This window comes from Chaetodon auriga, chromosome 1 (assembly GCF_051107435.1).
Source record: "Chaetodon auriga isolate fChaAug3 chromosome 1, fChaAug3.hap1, whole genome shotgun sequence".
NCBI classification, from domain to species: Eukaryota; Metazoa; Chordata; class Actinopteri; order Chaetodontiformes; family Chaetodontidae; genus Chaetodon; species Chaetodon auriga.
In genome coordinates, this window is record NC_135074.1 from 3,126,647 (window position 1) to 3,147,824 (window position 21,178).

The 21,178-nt window shown below is 41.0% G+C and overlaps 2 protein-coding genes across 2 annotated transcripts in view; one reads left to right on the forward strand and one right to left on the reverse strand.

The window, feature by feature from the left end:
• The first annotated feature begins 621 nt into the window (after positions 1-621).
• On the forward strand, positions 622-12,065 carry stard5 (StAR related lipid transfer domain containing 5). The gene is made up of 6 exons (XM_076728924.1): positions 622-1,201; positions 2,246-2,295; positions 4,726-4,858; positions 5,421-5,538; positions 7,415-7,508; positions 7,620-12,065. Exons 1-6 carry the CDS (start codon positions 1,112-1,114, stop codon positions 7,768-7,770), a joined length of 636 nt encoding a protein of 211 aa, XP_076585039.1. The 5' UTR covers positions 622-1,111; the 3' UTR covers positions 7,771-12,065.
• A 37-nt stretch (positions 12,066-12,102) lies between these two features.
• The window catches only part of il16 (interleukin 16), a 47,395-nt gene continuing 38,319 nt past the window's right edge, over positions 12,103-21,178 (reverse strand). Inside the window, exons 21-26 of the mRNA XM_076728796.1 lie at positions 20,301-20,452; positions 19,847-20,012; positions 17,026-17,127; positions 15,255-15,489; positions 14,925-15,053; positions 12,103-13,980 (exon numbers count right to left, since the gene is read on the reverse strand). Of these exons, the coding sequence (XP_076584911.1) occupies positions 13,814-13,980; positions 14,925-15,053; positions 15,255-15,489; positions 17,026-17,127; positions 19,847-20,012; positions 20,301-20,452 (951 nt within the window). The 3' untranslated portion in view covers positions 12,103-13,813. The remainder of the gene's footprint in view (positions 13,981-14,924; positions 15,054-15,254; positions 15,490-17,025; positions 17,128-19,846; positions 20,013-20,300; positions 20,453-21,178) is intronic.

The window sequence follows — 21,178 nt, forward strand, 5'->3', positions numbered from 1 at the left end:
GTTTCTCAAAATACCACGCACATAGCCTGCTATATAGAGTGCTACTATATGCTAGGGGTTAATACACTGAAAGCACAGAGAGTAATTGTCATTATATCTCTCTCCTATGTATGTGTGTAGTTTTGTGTCATTTTGAAACGTCAGATAATTAAATGGGTTACTGTAGCAATGTATGTAACAAAAAAAAAAACAAATTACACTGACACTATTAATGTAGCTTGCATGAGTACACCAGTTTCCCATGCAATCACAATAAAATTGTCAAAAATCTCACGCCTGTCCAACCAAGCCTATACCTTGAATGAATAGCGTTTCATTTGGATTGAAGTGATCACTACAATTCCCAGTTTGCTTAGCTGCCACCGCTGCAGCAGCAGGTGTATGAAGCCAATCAGATTACAGAGAAAGAGTCGGGCGCTTCGGCCTTCAATTTAAAGTAGTTACGTGGAACTTGACGGTCAATGAAATGTTATGCTGTGTACAAACCAATAGTACAGCACTCGATTTAATTACTGAACGCTGTTGGAAATATACTGAAAGTGTTATTAGATAACATGGAACATTTTCAGAGATGGCCAAGGTTGTGAATAGGGATTTCTTTTGAAAGCCATAACCGGAAGTGTATTTTTTCTGGATGATTTGACACATCTACTGGCGATTCCCGTCGTACTGTCGGGTATTCATTCAACTACTTTTGGATTTTAACGTTTTAACAGGGTCAGAGGTGGGCTGTCGTGTGGCTTAAAGATAACAATCAACAGTATCAGACAGAATTGGGGATGTTTTCTATTTACATACCTCGTACCCGCGAGCTAGCTGCTTGTTAGCTGACGATGCGGGCGTTGCATAGCACGTTTCATTCATTTTGGCTAACGCTAGCTTTGTAGTGGCTGTTCACGCTCACCTGAGCAGGTATTGGTGTAACGATACTTGCTAACATTACGTAACGCTACTTGTAGCTGCTGCAGTTGTGTCACATAGTCCAGTGTGACTTTTATTTTCTGTTGAATTTAGAGATTACAGTCCCGTGTGTCAGTCACTCGGCCGCTGTAACCTCAGCTAGTCTGCAAAGTGAATTAGTTAGCAAGGTAGCGTTGACTTCATATTTATTATGGATTATGAAGATAAAGCGAAGGCGGTGGCTGATTGCTTGCTGAGCTACAAGAGGGATGAGTCCGGCTGGAAAGTCTGCAAGAAATCGGTAAACGTTTGTTGTTATTATGGTCTGATATGAAATTGTACGATATTTTTCCACTTGTGCTGATACATATAACGTCAGAGAACCAACAGGTAGGTTCATTGGTAAATGTGCTGATGTGGCCTGACTCACTGACGTAGGTAGCTTACGTGACAGGACAGGGTTAAGAAGTGTAAGGAAAGGTGGTAACACTAGTTTTTGCAGTATGTGAACCAATTCGAAATTTTGAGTAACTTTAATTAAGTATTGGAATCACCTGAGGAATGAATTGTTCTTTAAAAGTGTGGAGGTGATTACAAGCAGTGAGTACAATTTTGACAGTATTTGACTGTTAAAAATGTTTTATGCTGCCAGTTTTAAGACACTTCAATGGTTGTTTGCTACCATTTGTCAGGCCACAATATATAATGCTTGCTTTGTTAAGGTCATTGGTATTCAGTGTTGTACAAGTATGCCCTGTCAAACTTTAATAGACTATTACAGTCTTACTTTGTGGAGCTGACAACACTTGCATGGCACAGACACTGGTGCATATTGGTGAATATGCTTTAAAAAAATAATGAACATGAATGTTTGCAGCCTGCATTTTGTGTCTATTTGCCTGTTAATATTTTTGAGGTTTAAATTACAGCCGTAGCTAACATGTACTACTGATTGGCATCTTTGATCATAAAGTTCATTATTAAGATGCAATGTTACCTTCTTCAGTACTTTGTCAGAAGTCTTTCACATGTAGAACCTAATCAACACTACTACTGAACTGATATGTTTAATTGGCTTAACAATTAAGTGCAGTTCAGGGCCGACTAGTGCCAACGATGCTGGACACATTTCAAAAGCTGTGGAAAACGGTCAGCTACTTGTGCTCAGTGATGGCCGACTGTCAACTTGGTGTTTCAGCTGACAGTGACCTTACTGTCACACTTGCTCTTCAAGTAGAAATGCAGGAAGACATAATTTATGACTTAGCTTGTTGTTTTAATATGTAGTGTGTCAGAGGGAACAGCATGTACCAGGGCACTGAAAATGTACTCTTTTCTTTGGCAGAACGACGTGATTGTTTCTTGGCGTCCCTCATCTGAGTTCCCTGGGAATGTGTGAGAAAACTTCCATTTTTCTTTATCATGTAGTTTTCATTTAAATAACAGTGGAACACAATGCAACGTCTGCAGATTCAATTTTATTTTTCTAGCCTGCAATCACAAATCACAGTTGACCTTAAGGGGTTTTGGAATCTATACAGAATATGACAGAATAGACCCTCAATTCAGATGAGGAAGAACTCCCCCAAAACCCTTAAGCGGGGCAAAACAGAAAGAAACTTCCAGAAGAGCAGCACAGGAGGCATCCCTCTCCCAGGATGGACAGACATGAAAAAGATGTCATGTGTACAGAACAGGTCAGAAAAACGGTCACAACATACAAACTTCAATGACAGAAAATACAGATATGTAGAATGTAAAATGTAAGTGAAGAGTATGGATCCAGGAGGACATTGAGCTGCTGAGGGTGTTGCCAGATAGAGAGGACATTAACCACATGACTTCATCTCAACCACAGAGACCTGGAAGGAGGACAGTCCACACACACACAAGAAGAGGCAGCACAGCATTCACACAGATAGGAGAGACAAACACGCAGAGGGAGAGAGAGACAGGACAGCGTGCAAACTATGGGGAGAGGAGAGGCTGAGTCTCCGGGGGGATGATGATCCAGATCCACATGTCTGGATGAGGCACTGACTGCCAGGCGAGAGAGAGAGAGAGGTTCCTGGACAGCAGATGGTCCAGCAGAGAAGAGTCTCAGTGAAAAGAGGAGAAGATGGAGAAAATTAGCAGGAGTGGGAGAAGAGCAGCACACACAGCTTGGCAGCTTGTGGGAGACAGTAGCAAAGAGAGCAGAAGTTAGAGAAGTGCAGTGGTTAATCCGACGTTTATGGTGTGCTGATTTCTTCTTGGCAGTGTAAACATGGACCATAAGCACTAAAGTTAATGATATGATTGAGACTGAGACTAACCACCTGTATGGATAATGGTACAGGGACAAGGCCTGAGGTATTGAAGGATGAGCACTAATTGAAATTCAGGGAGAGAAGATGAGTTTTTAGCATATATTTATCAGCCTCAACAGAGTAAGACTGTCTGATGTCAACAGGGAGGTTATTCCAGAAGAAAAAGACAGGATAGGAAAAGGCCCTGCAGCCAGCAGACTTCTTTTTAACTCTAGGGACAGACAGAGCCTGAGAGACTGAGAGCAGAGAGCAGTATAATGAGGTCAGACAGATGTGAAAGGTCAGAACCGTTTACAGTTTTCTGAATCATCAGAAGCACCTTAAAGTCTGATCTGGCATGATAGGAAGCAAATGAGGCGAAGCAGCAATTGCCATCATACAGTCAGATTTTGTAGTTGTAGAGATTCTAGCTACAGCCCTCTGAGCCATTTGACAAGTTTTTGTACAAGCACATGGTCGAACAGACCAGCATGACAGTGATCAAGCCTGGATGAAGCAATGGTGTGAATTAAGATATCTCATTTAGGCATCAGCCTTGACCAGAAGAAAAGCCTAATTTTAGCGATGTTACATCAATGGAAAAAAGCAATCTTGGTGCGTTCTTTAATATGCTGATTGATGGGGAGGATAGGATAAAACATAATGCCAAGATTTCTGGCTGTTAAACTTTGGGGAGTGGTGCAGTTGTCAAGGTTCACTGTTACTCAGTCAGAGTGGTGTTGATGTCAAGCAGGGCCATGACCAGCATCTCATTTTTGTCAGAATTTAGGAGCAGGAGGTCACGTGACATCTTATCAGTGGATAAACTGGCCTCTAAATTAGTTATGTGATCAGGATTGTTTGCCTTTACAGGCACGTCCAGCTGGGTGTCATCTGTGTAGCAGTGGAATTTATTTCCTGTAACTATGTATAATTTGGCTGAGAGATGAAATGTTTATAGACAACAGCAAAGATCTTTAAAAAGTGTAGCTGGAGGGAGTCCAGGAGACAGGTAGTTTATTTCAAAGGTGAAACCAATTTGGACAATGACATAGAAAATTTTGCTGTTGTGCAAGGGTAAACAGAAGGGCAAGGATACCCGTCATGGTCTGTGCCCACAGCTATGACCATATGTTTATAGTGCTACCTGCCCTGAGCATGATAACTGAAACGGCATTGATGAAGTTTAAAACTATTTCACAGCAAGCTATCCCTCAGAGATAATGTTGTGGCAAAAGTTGTAGTGAGTGTAATACTGCTGCTACTTAAGCTTTTGAAAAAATATTAGCTGCTATTTGCTGCTACCAGAGAATACTTCACATTTTTCAGTAACTTCCAGATGCCTGGAACAGTATTTCACGTACCTGTGGATGCATTTGAAATCACACGGTGTAAGAACTTTATGTATTTGACAGATTCAGCCACAACATGAAAATGTCAGTCCATGCGGTAGAATTACAGGGTTTAAATCACTTGCCTGTCATACTTTAATAATCTGCTCTCCTGACTGTTTTGTGTCATCTGACTTCCTCTGCAGTTATAAAGGGGAGGGTATTGTCAGTGGCAGCCCTGAGAAAGTGTGGGAGTGTCTGAAACCGGTACCCAATGGGCTCAGAGTCAAGTGGGACAACAATGTCAAAAAATTTGAGCTTTTGGAACAAATCACAGAGGTGTGTAACTTCATTTCTCTCTACTGATCTGAGGACGTTTAATCATGATCATTCTGTATTAATAAACCCAGTTTTCACTCCATACAGTTGTCAGATTTCTTTTGATTCCCATCAAAGTTTGAATGATTTTTAAAGCTGCACTAGGTGTCTTAACATACTGTATTGGGGGCTTCCAATGGCAGCTAAAGTGCTTGGAAACTGTAACTCTGAGCTGCCATACCAAAAATCTAGTGAGGTCACAAGCTGATGTAGACCCTCAGTGACCACTTGGTTTATTAAACCATGACGCACAAGACAAGATCATTTGTATGGGATCCTGTTTGTATTTTGAACAAAGTTTTACTTGTCCCTTCTTGTGTTTGCTTTTTTTGCCCGTTACCATTCTCATCCCATTGAATTTGATTAATTAGGACAAATCTGCATACATTTCTTTTGACCTGAAAATCTAGCCTGGTGCAGCTTTAAATGCATACATGTGATACCAGAGGTGTTATCCATCTTTGCTTTTGCTTTGTTCGACTCAGTCTTTGAGTACATTCCCTTGTCTCCCACTCTTGCACAGGACATCTCTATCTGCCGAACAGTCACACCCTCGGCAGCTATGGGCATCATAGCTCCACGAGACTTTGTAGATGTTATTTTAGTTAAGCAATACGAAGATGGCACCATTTCATCAAATGGTGCGTAATGACTCATTCTTGTCTCCTCTTCTTCCTGTGCTTGTTGCTCTTGTAATTTGTAAGATTTATTGTTCCGTGGAGTGGGGGCTGGACTGTTTTTACTTGCAGAAGTGTTTTGGATGCAAGGCTGTTAGAGATTTTACTATGCAGAGGATACCCTACAGGTCTGAACTCTATACATACAGACTTTAATAACAGATTTCCTTTTTTTCCCATCTTTGAGTGGGTTATCAACCCACTACAAAAAAAATACAGGAGCCTTGTTTAAGTTGTAGTTTTTCAAAGAATCTGGGTTTTCAGTACCAAAGGTCAGAGATCTGTTTTTGTTTACCACCACCATTGCAGACACAGGTAACAGCTGTTTGGAAAAAAATGGCAAACTAGTAGGAGTCACCAGTGCAGCGAGGAGGACATGATCCTCCACTCGCTTCCCACCAACAGACAGTGCCAGCTGTGGTTGATGAGGCACCTGGCAAAATGAGAAAGAGTCCTGTCAGGGGTCATATTTGGTTATTTGTGTTTGGGAGAGAATGCCACCTTGGCTTTCCAAAGCCATCACTTTAAATCTGTGATCTGTCTAATTTGCCTCATCTTTGCAGTTGTTGACATGCCATGGAAACACACGCATCAATGCCCAAATTTATCCCTTGGCTTTACGAAAGCTGAAAATTTACAAAATTCCAGTATAAATTTCTATTTGTGCAGTGATGTTCTTGCCTCTCTGTGCACAAATATTTCTCTGTCACCAATGTGGCCAAAATGTGTGAAGTTACAAGAGGTAAAGATGAGCAGAAACAGTCTGTCAGTCTCAACATGAATATTGGGACCTTGAATCTCAGTTTTTGTTCAGTGCATTCCCATTTTGTTTGGCAGCTGCTCATGCCACTACTGCTCTACTACATTGTGAGTTAATGTGTTTTTCTGGGTTGCTGATTTAATTAAAACCATGGCTTTCATTGGCCTAGCACAGGCATGTGGTATCAGGAAGTTCAGAAGTAGTTGCCACTCTTTGCTGCTGGTGTTATGAAGGATGACATGGCAGCAAGCAACCTGTGATTTTTCCTTTTTCCTTTTCTTTGAAAGGCACACTGCAGACCTGATCCTGTAGCTTGAAGGATCAATCAACTTGGCTCTTATTTTTGTGGCCGTTCAGAGGAAATCTGTCAATTTTTACAAATAGTAAGCCACTGGGGGATTTTGGAGCAAGAAAATATTTTTCCAAATGACCTCCCAATTTCAAACTGTTGTGGTTCCACTTTACAGTAATTGAAAGCGCTAAAGGTGAACAGTTTTGTCTCTTGTGAACATCCATCACAGTTTGCAGATCTCTTCCTGATAGGAGAGTGGCTTTGATAATCTGGATAAACTGTTGGCTAGTTGAATGAAGATACAGCTGAGTCTACAAGAGTCTGCAGATTGGCAGTCTTGAAGGTTCCATCCGGTGAATCCACAGGGTCAGACACCGTCAGCCAGCCTCAGTAGAGCACCCACTCTACTGTTTAAGGAAATGTTCTGCCTTTTGGGAAATGCACATCTTCACTGCCTTGCATAGAGTTAGATGAGATGATAAATAAATGCGCATATCTATCCATTCAGCATGGAGCAACAGCCAGCTCAGTTGGGCTGTAGTTTCATTGTGAATGGACAGATATGAGAGCAGTATCCACCTTCTAATCTAATTCCCAGCAACAAAGCAAATATCTCCCAAAAGGCAAGCTTCAGTTAAAAGTAAAACCCACTGGGCTCCTGGTGTACTTCCTGAGCTCTGATTGTTGAGAGCCACAGTTCTACAGACAGAAATATGACCTCTCACAAGATCAATAAAATGAAGACCAACGTGCATGTATGCATGTGTTCTGTGTGTCATGTCAAACAGCCACCAACGTGAGTCATCCTGGCTGCCCTGCCCAGTCTGGCTACGTGAGGGGATTCAACCATCCATGTGGTTGCGTCTGTGTCCCCATCTCAGGGTGAGTGCACCATCACACAAACACAAACTGTAGTTGTTCAGTACAGGATATGCTGGCCAGAGTCTTTTGCATTACAGTTTCTCTTGTGTGTTTTTCCTGTTCCATTTCCAGAGAGCCTAACAAAACCCAGGTGTTCAGCTTCTTCCAGACAGACCTGGGTGGCTTCCTCCCTCGCTCCGTGGTCGACTCGTTCTTCCCCTCCAGCATGGCTGAGTTCTACGGCAACCTAGCCAAGGCTGTCAAATCCCTCAAGGACCTTTGACACCAGGAGTTAAGAATCCTGCCTTCAGACCTGAGGTCTACTGACTGGTCAGGCCAAAAATATATTCCATTTTCCACTGAGATTATCAAACATTTATGTATTTTAAATAGATCTAATCCACAATGTATGTAATGTGCATTCCTATACTCCTGTGTGACCGCAGGAGGAATCTAGTACAATCATCAGTAGTCAACCCCCCTTATTTGAAAGCAGCTCACACTGAGAAGTCCCACAGTAAGAACGAGGGCTTGCATCTGACAAACCTGCCTCTTAAACGTCGGTCTCTTTACATCCCATCACTAGGCTGAACTTATTTCCTCCAATCTAAAGAGTGAAAAACAGATGTAAAATCTATATTTGTATATGTGCTAAAAGTACTGAATACCTTTCCTTTATACCAGAATGACGAGTCAAAAGACATTTCCTCTGCTTCTAATTGCATACTTCAGTGTGTACAGTAAACATGCATGTTGCATGGACCTTATTTACCCTATGCTGGTATCAGATTATTGGTTTGGAGTACTGACTCATACCTCATATTTAGTTGTTTGTGTTGTACTTGAAATGCCATAGTTCTGCTTATTCCCACTCACCTGTAAACCATGAAAATCTGCCTCGTTTCTCAGCTACACTGAAGCACAGGTGGGATGGCATAGGTGGCCTTTTTAAACAAAGGCAGCTCATTTTTTCTTTCTCAAATAACACCTTTTAATAGGACGTGCTCAGCACTGCTCCACTGAGCAGACAAGTGTCTTCCCTCTGGTCATGACATTGGTTTCTAATGGACATTTCCCTCTTCTTTTTCTTCATATACAGCCCCTTAAACTCCTCATGCAGTATGAAGATTAGAACCAAACCAGCTGCCTGCAGTTTGGCTCACCAGTTCAGCATAGTCTCATGTATCTACAGCACAGTTTACAGAGGTTTTTCAAAAGTGGTCACCAGCTGATGCTGGATTTTTCAGGCCTTTCTTAATCAAAGGGGAACAAGTAACATGGACAATGTGAATCACATATTGACGATGCAATAAGATAAAAGTATTGTGGTGAAATGAGGTCACTGCATGTTGAAAGTAACATGATTTAGGGTGTAAAATAGTATGATTGTGGTATTGGCTAATATTTTGAAGACATCCAGCTATTTTTAACTGATGCTGGAAAATTGAGCACACGATATAATAATAATAAAAAAAAAAAACTTGACAAGAAATACAGTACTGTTGATCATACATAAAAGTCCAGCCCTGTGAGTCGGGGTGGGTTTCTGATTTGGGCTTCAGTATCTTTCCCAAGGATGTTTATCTGGCGTCCATCGTGTGGACCTAAGTAACGAGCACTCAGCCGTATTCTGTGACTCTTCTCAGACCTGCTGCAGTGCAACAGCAATTTTGCCTTCAGGTAACGTGAAGTGTATCGTGCCTCGTTTAGTTGGTAGTTGGCAAAAGATGATGTAGAATTTCTGTTGTATCAGCTGTGCTGTTTTTACTTCAGTAACCCAGTGAGGACAAACTCCGGTTTCCCTACCAGCACAAAGAAAAGGAGTCAGGGTTGCAGAGCGGTGGCTAAATGTGCGGTAGCGGGCCTACACCTGACACCACTACACCACAGCAGAGTCTCAGTGGTGTAGGTCAGGTATGAAATTGTGTGAAGTGGATTCGGTCAAATGCTGTGGAAGCCCATCCCAACCTGTAATATGAAACCCATCTTCAGACATCTTCAGGCTGATCTGGCTGAGCTTAGCTAGCTGCAGTCAGTCTGCGTTACCATGGTGATCTTAATTGTAAATCACTTGTGCAATAATGGAATGTCATTACGTTTACTCAAGCACTATAAACAGGTACCAATTTAAGGTACTTTACTACAAGTACTTTATTTTACTCAAGGTACTACTTGTGCTAGTGTATGTTTTCTTTGTACTGTACTACAGCTCTGATATAATATTGTAGTCTTTGCTCCTCTGCATGTGCTTATCAGACAGCTTTAGTTTAGTGTCAGTTACTTTAGAAATGAAAGATTTTCCATACAAATCATGACGAGCTCATTAGTGGATTAACAGAAAATGAACCGGCAGCTGTTTTATCATAATAAGAAACAAGCTTCAGACAGAAAAGTGTTTCTGACACATTAATGCAGGTGTAATAATAATTTGATGGTATGGAATATGATACATATATATAAACTTTTTATACTTGTAGTACATTAGTACATCTTCTGGTTCAACTTTTTCCTAAGTAACATTTTAAATGAAAAAGAAACCACGCAGAGGCACGAGACTGAAACATGCTCATATTAAGAGATGCTCATCTTGTCCGTTCTGTAGAACTGATATTAAATTCTTTATTTTTGATGCCATAAATAAAGGACACCAAATCATGACCACCCTTACTATACAGTCCACCAGCTGTGCTGTTGTTCCAGTGTATAAAGGATTTGTCCCCTTGGTCCACTTTCTCATGAGGCGACCTTACTGTCTACACATTGTATTCAGTCAAAGTTGTGTATGGGGGAAAAGAAATGGGGAAATGTCCTTCTGGAAGTGGCCGTTGATGAGAGCAATTCCACTTGTCCACATTCTTTAACTCTTGACACTTGAAGACACATGTAATAAGTGGACAGAGGTCCATCCACGCTGACCATTGGCTTGATTTCTGTCCTGTTGTGTTGTTGTCTTTCAGGTCAGACAGTCTCTGCTCAGTACCTTCACACTAAAATCAAAGCTTAAGGCACTAAGAAAAAGTCTCAAATCACCTCTGTGTTCAATAACTTAACAATGTCAAAGTTGCTACAGTATTATATTTACAGAAAGGTTTTATACAAAATCTAGAAATGTTAGTTATTCCACAACTGCCACAATCCTCTTCAGGTATTCAGGAGAAACACAGATGTACTGTACTGTACTTCTATATTAATGCTCATACACTGAGGCTCGCTTCGCTGAAGAAAATAAGAATATGCTGCATGTTGGTGGTTTGAAAGACACTGTAAACCTTCCCTTCATTCCATCCTCATGACGGCTGAGGAGGACACTTCCTTCATCTAATCTAGGCATTTTTTCACTTAAGATAGAGTAAATTGGATTACATATATTGCTTGAACATAATCATAACTTTAAGAAATTTAGGTGAATGACTGAAGATGAGATGAGTGTCGGGGAAGCTGGGTGAAAGCTTTGATTTGTGTCGTGAACTGTTAGCGAACCCTCTTTCTCCACAGCCTTCATCCATAGAATGAAACCTATTAGTCTTTGATGAATTGTATTAGGATTCCTTTCAAATGTTTTGCCTCTTTACCTGTAACATCTTTTTACCTCACAGTGTAGCCAGTAATCTTAATGAATGACCTCATAATTACATTCCACCAATTCTGAGTTAAATGAGCTCAAGATGTTTCTGCTTACATGTGGATATAAAGGCATTTTCATGTGTGTGTTGTTTAAATGGAGCCAGTAGGTTTTTTTTTTATGTGAAATGTTCTCAGTGTACATACAGGTAGCTGCTAAAGTAGAAAAAACACCAGTACATGGGGAATACAACGTGAATAAATGAACACTGCTCACCTTTTAGACTTCTCGCTGCCATCTCTACCTGGTGTTAACGTGTGATCTGTATCTAATTACGTTACCTGGATAAAGATATTCGTTGCCTTCCTTTTGCGTTGCATTCTGCATGTATTCACACACACAACTTACAGATCACATCTTAAGAGTAGATAGAAACCTGGTCCTCATCCAGCTGCTCTGTTTGGACTGCCACCAAACAGCTGGCTCATGGTGCAACATGTGAATCTGTATTGATTGACCCTTTGTTCATTCTCTGACCTCAGTGAGCTTTGACCAACAAGCATCTCACTGTATCCACACAGACAGGGTGGTCAAAGAGTGTGTAAACTATGGCAGAATCAGTCCTAGTTAAACCCTTTAAGTATGAGATTGTGACTGTGATGGACTGTATGACCACCAATCCATCAGATCAGATCATCAGATACCAATCCAAAGTTTCCTTATATGCATTTTTCTGGCAGCTTGTTGTTCAGCAGCCACTTCAGACATTTCTTGTCTCCAGTGTTACGCTCGTTGCAGGTTGTTTTAGAGCACATGCCGTCTTGGGTAATTTGATGACAGAATATACCTGATTCATGTCAAATGTTTAGAATTTACTCCTCTGACTGAGAGCAACTGTTGCACCTCTTAACACTGACTTTTAAATGTCTTGTCAGAACACATGAGAGTTTTTATCTTGTACTGTTTAGCACCCAGTTACTTTTTGTATTTCACCAGCATTAAAATGAATAGGAACATCCTGTTGTCCACCACTTGTCTTCTTTAGCAGCACAGAACAGAAAAGGTCTCAGGCATCTACACATTGGAGAATGAAACCTCACTCACTCAGTTTTGAACAGTTTTATAGAAGTTATTTAGAATTCTTGCTGCAGATGTAACTGCTCTGTGACTGTAACATCTGTTTTGTAAATTTGTATTTCTGAAGCATACTGTAATAGAAAACATTTGTTTTGTGGTTGCATACAAAGACATTCTGAGTGCAGAATGGGACATCTTAGGCACAGGAAAAGATTGAACACACAAGTTATTTTTTGGAGAGAAATTATTCCCATGCATAGAATCTTTTCATTTGAGCAAAGAAATCTTGTTTATGGTTCCTGCTCTGTGCAGTCTCAACCCTTGGACACACTCACGGTGTCAGTTACTGTGTGCTTTTGTGGATGATAAACATGCAAATACATTTGTTGCACACAGAAGGGATCATTCCTCTACAAAATGTAATTTATGTGCTTGTCTGTGTGCCAAATGTCCCCTGCATGCTCTGGATTCAGACAGAAGACTCCATAACACGCCGTTTGGGTTTGATTTGCGGGATAACTTCATGGCTGGAGGGTCAATCTCAAAGCTCCTGAGTCAAAGTACATTATACTTCTTTATCTCCCAATCCCACACACGTACAGTACCACTGCGCAGAAAAATAAACATTTCACATATAATTCACTTTTTGTATGCATTACTTTTTTTTTGTACCATTATAGACCAAACATTAAAAATAATACCTAATGCACCTGAACTTCAAACATGACAGTTTGAATGTGCTGCACATCGGATGGTTGCTCTGCTGTTGTGTTGGCCTGCATTGATCTGCACAGGTGTTGCTGTTATTGTATCTCCTGCAGTTCTCCCCGTCTCCTTTAAGCTTGTGCAAATGTCTGACTTTAATCAAACTGAGCCATTTTGTAGACTTCAAGTCTGATTTATAAGGCAGCTGTTGTAGCGAGGGGGAGAAATAAACTGAAACCACCTGCATCACATTAGCTACAGTCAGTCTTTCATGAAATGTTAAGTGGCTCATGTAGCTCATTTGAAGCTAGCTGTTCCTTGCTGTGATGGCCAGAGCACATAAAACTGCTTGCTTCACATCACTGCTGTGGTATGAAATAAGATTTGAAGTATGCTTACTCCAATGTCAGCTTTCATGGCTGTTTACCCAAATTTTTAACCAAAGATACTGACAGCAGTTTTTTTTTTTTTTTTTTTTTACTGGTGTATAACAAAGGAAGCTTTACTGTCTCTGACCATAGTTTGGGCTTATATAAACTTAATGTACCCTGTATTTAAGGAGAATAATGCATTCACCAGCTCTTTTTAGAAATGGTGAACATCAGCAAAGAACAGCTTTCCAATGAGGCCAAAGGAGCCTGAACCTGCTCCTTCAGAGATGGATGTTGCAGGTGTTACAGAGAAAAAAGTAATTAGTTACAAGTTTGCACAATGGGGCTATTGAATCAATGTGTGGGGATTTGCATGAACTGACCCTTCAATAAACGTTCATATCTAATCAGAGATGTAATATAAAAATACTAGAAATGTGTTCAGAAATTGTCCTCTGAGCCATCCTGTCTCAGGTGGGCGACACTGACTGGCTGGTACCTAATTCCTATGAGATGATGCCAACATCAGTGTGCCTCAAGTGCTGCTGATTCATTTCTTTTTGCTTTCTGTGGCCCCTCCATGTGTAAGCAGCTCCCAGCAGCTGTGTCTGTCATTCTGCCCCCCCCTGCCTCCTCCTGATGACGGCTGTGATGGGTCCTTCAGGTAAAGCCTTGATCACGTTCCAGGCCTCAAAGCGAGTCATGTCCTGCAGACTGACTCCCTGGACCTGCAGCAGTGCATCTCCGTGCTGCAGACCGCTCTGCTCAGCTGCTCCGCCTGAGACACACACACACACAGGTTTGGCTGGGTACTCCAAAAGAAATGCCTCATTATGAGCTCTTGGTATCTTCCACAGTGTTACCATACTGGTTTCAATATGGATGTTTCAGTGCTGATAACAAAACCATAACCTTTTGTTTTCAGTATCGTCTAAAGGTCCAGTGTGTAGGATTCTAGAGGGACCTATTGGCAGGAGTGGAATATAACATTCATAATTATGTGTTCATTAGTGTATAATCACATGAAACTAAGAATTGTGTTTTTGTTAGCGTATATGGACCCTTTGTATCTACAGAGGGAGTGGGTCCTCTTCCAGGTGGTCCGCCATCGTTCTTCAGTATCCCAGATTGGTCAAACTAAACACTAGCGATGGCCTTTTGTGTTTTTACACCACCTGAAAGCCACCGTAGACACACAAAACGGAGGGGAGGGGAGGAGTTTTCAGTTGGATGCAATCTGCAACTTCACCACGAGATGGCACCAAATCCCACTCACAGGACCTTTAAGTAAAAGCAGGTTTCTACCAACCTTTTTTTTCTTTTTTTGCACAAAAAGCTGCACAAACCAGAATTCACTGCCAAGTTTCAGTAGTGTACTATTTTAGATAATTACTGCGATGACTGACACGAATATTACTGCTGTAGTTGTTATGTCTGTAGCAGCTTCCATTCACCAGGTTCCATTCCCAAGTTTGAAAATAATTGCACTCCAGAGATTAAGCACATCCCCTCCTCCTTTAAGAAAATCTAAATCTCTGAATAATCTCTCAGTGATAACATTCATTCACGGCACATCTCTCAGAAAATGTACTTTCAGTCCATTTTAATAGATAAACACCATTTAAAACCTTGTTAGATGGTAAGTGGTGGTTTGCAATGAAGTCTAACTTATGAACTGACTGGAAATTGTTTCATTGGACGTATAATGAAATCATAGTGTACCTTTGAAGATCCTGTTGATGAATAAAGGTCTGTCTCCGTGGATTGAGCCTTTTCCTCCCTCCAGAGTGAAGCCGACTCCTCCGGCTCCTTTCTCCAGCTCCACACTCACTGGAGCCCCCAGCTCCTCCACTGCAACACAGAACAGTCAACAAAAACAGGGCATATGTAGCCTGCACACCTTAACTTAACCCAAACTTGATATATTAACTGGTATAATTTCTGTCATGGTAGTAAATGTGAACCACAGGGCTTATTTTCTGACAGCACTGTGAATGTGGTGATGCTCAAACAGTTGATGGCGCCACCCCTCTGTGTTGTTGTATGACTCACTTGCAGGGTCGTTGAGCTCTTCGCTCCTGCAGCCTCCCCCCTCTCTTCCGTCCTCCTCCACTCTCTTGCTGATGACCACCACAGTCAACTTCAGACTGCGGGCCTGACGCAGAGCGGCGGTGGCATCAGCGTGTGTGACGCCACGCAGCGTTTGTCCGTTTATAGACAGCACCTCATCTCCTTTCTGAATGGTGCCCTCCTGAGCCGCCAGGCCGCTGGGAAACACTCTGTGCACCTGGATGGAAAACAGATTCAGAGAGTGTGTACGTGTGCAGACGGTGGCTCAGAGTGGAAGGTGCAGAGCAGAGGTAGCGTTAGTAGAAAAGTTGAACATCTTCATGTTTGTTTTTAACCTTCAGATCAAAGTAACAATTGGCAAGCGTGTCATTGGTCTCAGAGGTCTCAGAGGCCACATTCTTCTTGTTTTCACCTGAAGCCTTGACATAATAACTGAGGGAGACCTCATACGGTAGCTGATATGTTTATCACTGACTCTGCGAGCCATACATAACCCACCCTGCAAACATTTGACGCCACAGAAGTTAATTTCGCAAAAGCTTTATCGGAAATTATTGACTGTGTTAGTCTGACCAAAACTACACTGTTTTGGTCCAGATGGAATCATGATCAAGAGAATCTGCCAGAAGGCCAAGAGCAACAGCTGACTTTGACGTCTGTACTTTATTATTCTAACAATTCAATTCAATCTTCTTGGCAATCATTTCTTTCTCATCTGATAACCTAAATAAGTCTTAATTTCTTTTTTTCTACACTTGACAAACTAATTAATCCAATCAAATCATTTCCAAGTGAATTTAACCAATTTGCACATTATTTTCAGAACAAAGTGACATAATATTGCAACTACAATCAACAATGCCTGCATTATAGATGCATAATCCACTGTTGTGTATTTTTCTTCCATTAATTCCACTGATCTGGATTAAGTTATCAAGCAGCTGGAATCTTTAAGTCCATCCAACATTATGAACGCCTCACTGACTGAAACTTTCCCCTCCTCTCCTAGGTTCTCTTATTACGCCATTACTGAGAAAAATAAGAGATCCTTTTGTAATTAGTAACTACAGACTGATTTCAAACCTCCAAATCTCAGTAAAATACTGGAAAAAGTTGGACAATTAGCTTTCTGTTCATAGTGTTAAAGAGATTTTAATGAAGAGACATTAACATTCAGTTGGTCTGTACATTTCTGTCTGCTGGTGATCTCAGGCCTATAAGCAAGCTGCTAAACCGCATCAATGTGTTTTTTCTTGCAGCTGTAAAAAGAAAAGGCTGAGATAATGATAGCAGGTTTGAAAAAATAGACAGGAAGCCTATTTAGACCTACAGTCGCTGTCTCTGAGGCGCAGTGAGCACGTCAGGAAGGAACAGTTATTTTGACTCTGATGCTAACTTTTAAAGTCACATCAATAATTTAAGCAAGACAAAACTAAATGATTTGAAGTTAAAATATTTCAGTGCATGCATTCATCTCAGCCTGGTCAGATTACTATAAGGCTCCTCACTTTGCTGGGTAACTCAAACAAAGAGCAGGAAGGCGTCATCTCATTCAGGACGCAGCAGGCTTCTCTATCTCCATCTCTATCTCTACATCTACATCTACATCTATATCTATATCTATATCTATACCTCTCATCCAAATATGGTCACTTCTGGCTCTACATCAATGTGAAAAAAGTACTATCCAAATTAAAATCAGTCTAAGTCTTGCTCTAATGTGATCAGCATGAATGTGTAGAGTTGTGCTTACTGTAGGAGCTTTGCTCTCCAGATCAGAGCCTCCAGCGATGCTGAAGCCCAGTCCAGCTCCCTCCTCTTTATGCAGAATCACAACATGGATGTTCACCAGTTGCTGTGGAAAAAGTTCACATTACAAGTTTAACTGCCTTTATGAAAGGACTTTGAGCCACCAAGCATTTTTCACATTCACACAACTTTATTCATTCATAGTGACTGTGACCAAGCCATGGCACCATCAAGCTAATTAAGGTCTGAGACTTTGCCTGAACTGACACTGAATAAGCAAGAATATTAGATTTTTATATTTATTTTTTCTTTAGAATATTAGTTTTTCACAACACTGCTGCCCTCATCTAAATATATGAAGTGAACCACACAACACACTGTTAAGGAGGCTGACTTTTAGTTATTAGTGCAGTTACAAATGTCAGCAGGATTTTGAATGAGGTTTTCTTACTTCTGGAAAAGAACCTGGAAAATCCAGTTTGACTGTGGCTCTGTACTTCATGGTGAATTACTTTTTCAAAATTTGAGATCAAAGTCTTTTTTTCCAAAGAGTCCTTGCCAAGCAGGCAGAATAATTATGCTACATAAACAAACACAAAACTAACGCCCACGGAAGGGACTGCAATAAGCAAACAGGAAAAACAAGAGTGAGACTCCACAGCTATGCTGACAGCTCTGTGAGGCTACTGAGGCACAGCGGTGCTTTGAACTCAACGCTAACACTAGCATGTTAGCATGCTCACAGTGGCAATGTTAAACATGTTGAGCATGTATAATGTTCACCATGTTCACCATCTGAGTTTAGCATGTTAGCATTCCAACAGGCTGGTAAGCACTAACTAACACTAACTAGAGAATGCAGTTGAGGCTGTCTTGCAGGTATTTGGTCATAAACTGAAGTATGAGACAAACTGAAATTTTGACCTGATGGTGGCGCTTGATGGCAAGGGGAAGGGAGGGCAAAATGTTATACCAAATGTTATGGCAATCTATCCAATTTGTTGAAAATACTTCACACAAACAAAAAAAAAAAGTGCTTCACACAAACAAACAAAAAACCCTGCAAACCTCATGGTGGCATATTTCACAGAATAAATGAAAACATTGTCCTGCAGGTGACAGGAGATGAGAGGTCAGGGATAACCACTGGAGGCCCATGACTGTCATTTTTTAAAATTTCATTAGAATTCATCTGAAAGTTGAGATGATCAGTGTGGACCAACACAGTACTTGACTGATCAGCAGACTGACATTGCCATCCCTAGAGCCATGCTGCCACCCCAGCAATAACACACCATCTGCTAAAAAACCAAATAAACTTTACTCTATTCAGACATTTTGACTCTAAAAATATCCATTATTTTATGCCTAAAATCATTTTTGGTGACTAGTGCCAGTAACACACATTCAGACCTGGAAGCTGCTCAGTGAAACCATGGTCCCATTTACTGGCCACTGAGCAGTTCCACTGGAGAACCTGGGATAAAAGGCCTTGCTCAAGGGCACCTCAGTGGTGGTAATGAGGGAGGGACAAGCACTGCTTAAAACAAACAAACAAAAAAAAAACACGCGTGGGGCAAATGAAAAAAACATGAGCAGTTCTACATTTACATTTTTAATAGTGCAGTCATAAAAAAAAGGCCAGATGGGTTTGAATATTTCATCAAGGTAAATGGAACACTGATGGTTAATGTGTAAAATCCTGTCTGACAGTGTTATGGGTTGCTATACATAGAACACAGAGCACTGATCTTTAAACGGAGGCACCTTGTGTTTTCAGATCATCTCTATTCACAGAAGGATCTCAGTCTGCTGTTTAATACACAGCAGATGTTGAGCACATGATGGCTCTCAGATGGCCAAATATTTGAGTTGTAACTGAGATTTCCATTTGACTAGGTTCCCCCAGGACGCACACACACACACACACACACACACACACACACACACACACACACACACACACCAAAAAATGAACACAAAACACACCAATTACAAGACTTGCGTGCCAAATAACATTATTCAAAGGGACGGGCCTCTTTGATTCTCAGTAATCAGAGACAGCAACACTATTAAGTGCACAGTTAGATCCAGTACCAGACCACTGCAAAAATATTTCATGCTTGTAAAAATATACTACCTAAAAGTTTACAGTAAATACAGTAGTACTTAATTAGATTGCTCTGTTCAAAGTTCAAAAATACACCTGCCAGCAGCACTAAAGCTCACAAATTAACATGCTTACTGTGGACACAAACAGGGACAAAAATAATCATTTGTGATTTTAGGGGAAGTTATGTGCTGCAACTATTGCTTGACAAACACAGCCATAACAGTGAATGCACCCTGCACTTCAGTGCAGTGTCTCCACCCACCGCGTGGTTTGCCATGGACAGCCAGCAAACACAGGTTTGCTTTTGGTCTCTGCACAGACGTGATGCATACCAAACTACACAAACGCACTGTGACAACAATACTGTGTGAACTGCCTCACAGTCACAAAGAAAAACTCCATTTTTCCTGTGGACAGAGCCAGTATTTAGCAAGGTGGGAGAGTTAAATTCTACAATAATTAATTAACACTTGGTGGCTGTTTTATGTGTACATCTCAGTATATTCTATGATTAACATATTTAAATCTGACTTCTTGGAGGTCAACAAAAAATAAATTCTTAAAGGATTAAGCATTCACCTCAACAAAGTGGGTCTCACTTTATTCAGTGTGGTATGTATAAGACTGACATGACACTGTCATGACCATCACATGACGCCATGTTCCTGTCATGAACAGGAAGTTGTTTTTTTTTTGTTTTGTTTTTTTTTACCTTCAGCGTCTCTTCATCCAGACCTTTGACTTCTTGGATCATTCTCTGTATTTCTTCTGATGGGATGGCTGAGATGACAGAATGAACACATGCAGAAGTGACTGCTGCCTTGTCATGAGATCCCCCTTCCCCTCGCTCAATGGTACACTCCCTCAGTGTCGCCAAGCTGTGAATAAAAAAAAAGGGAAAACACATTATAGACGAAGATTTACTGATACCTCTGAGTACTGTGCATGCGGTGTGTAATGTGCTGTGTTTAACATCTGTTTTGTCAAGAAAAACTTGTCACTGCTTCTCAGATAAAACAGGAAGTCATTTTTTTCAACCTGAACCCACTTCCTTATGAATATAAAGCAGGCACAGTGTGCCTTCTGGGGGAGGAGCACCTCTTTAAATGATAACACACTGCATGCACAAAGTCATGTTTAGACAATCCTATGTGCAGATGTCTTACCTGACAGAGAATCCCTTATCAGTGCCATCTGGAGTGACCTCAGACTCCTGTGGGTTTGTAAAATCCAGTGCAGAGGGGTCTTGCAGGTTTGGGGAGTGAGGGTTACCATGGCAATGGTACGCGGGTAGAGACTGCATCAACGCTTGTGAAACCTGGACCAAAAACAGCACATTCAAATAGAATAAGACACAATTACAATCTTTATTTTGAGTCTTATTTTCTTAGATTTGGTTATCATTCCAATGAATAAAATTGATGTATTCCCGTTAACCTTATGTTAATTGCTCATATGTCGGACAAAGACAAGTGATGGGTCAAGAAAGACAGGCAGTCAGATGATCAGACAAGTCAGGAAACAAACCCTGAAGTTAGCCAAACATGGTCAAAAGAAAAACCATGATCATTGTTAAATTATTATTGTCTGCTGCAAACATCCACCACAGATTACACACCCACTTCCTGCTTCCACTTTGACTTTGAAATGTGACATGGGTGGAATGAAATTTTATTTGAAATGTGTGCCCGACTATACAATGTCAAGTCCGAGGCATGTCAAATTGTGCATTGAGCACCTTAGCAAGTGAACCCAAATGCAGAAGACAGCAGGAAGACAGGATCAAAAGCAGGATGATTTATCCTTTAACCTCAGACACAGGAACAGGCAAACCGACAAGAAAACTCAACATAGACTGAACTCAAAACTGGACTAAAATACAAACTACACCGTTGAGGGGATGACATGCAGCTGGAGAGATGAAGAGAAGTTCAAGTTAAGGAGAATGAGAACAAGAAAGGAGCAGGGAAAACAGTGGGAGCAGGGCCAACAAAGAAGGTGAATAGCAAGAGCAGAGCCGGGAGCCAGGGGAGAAGAGAAGGGA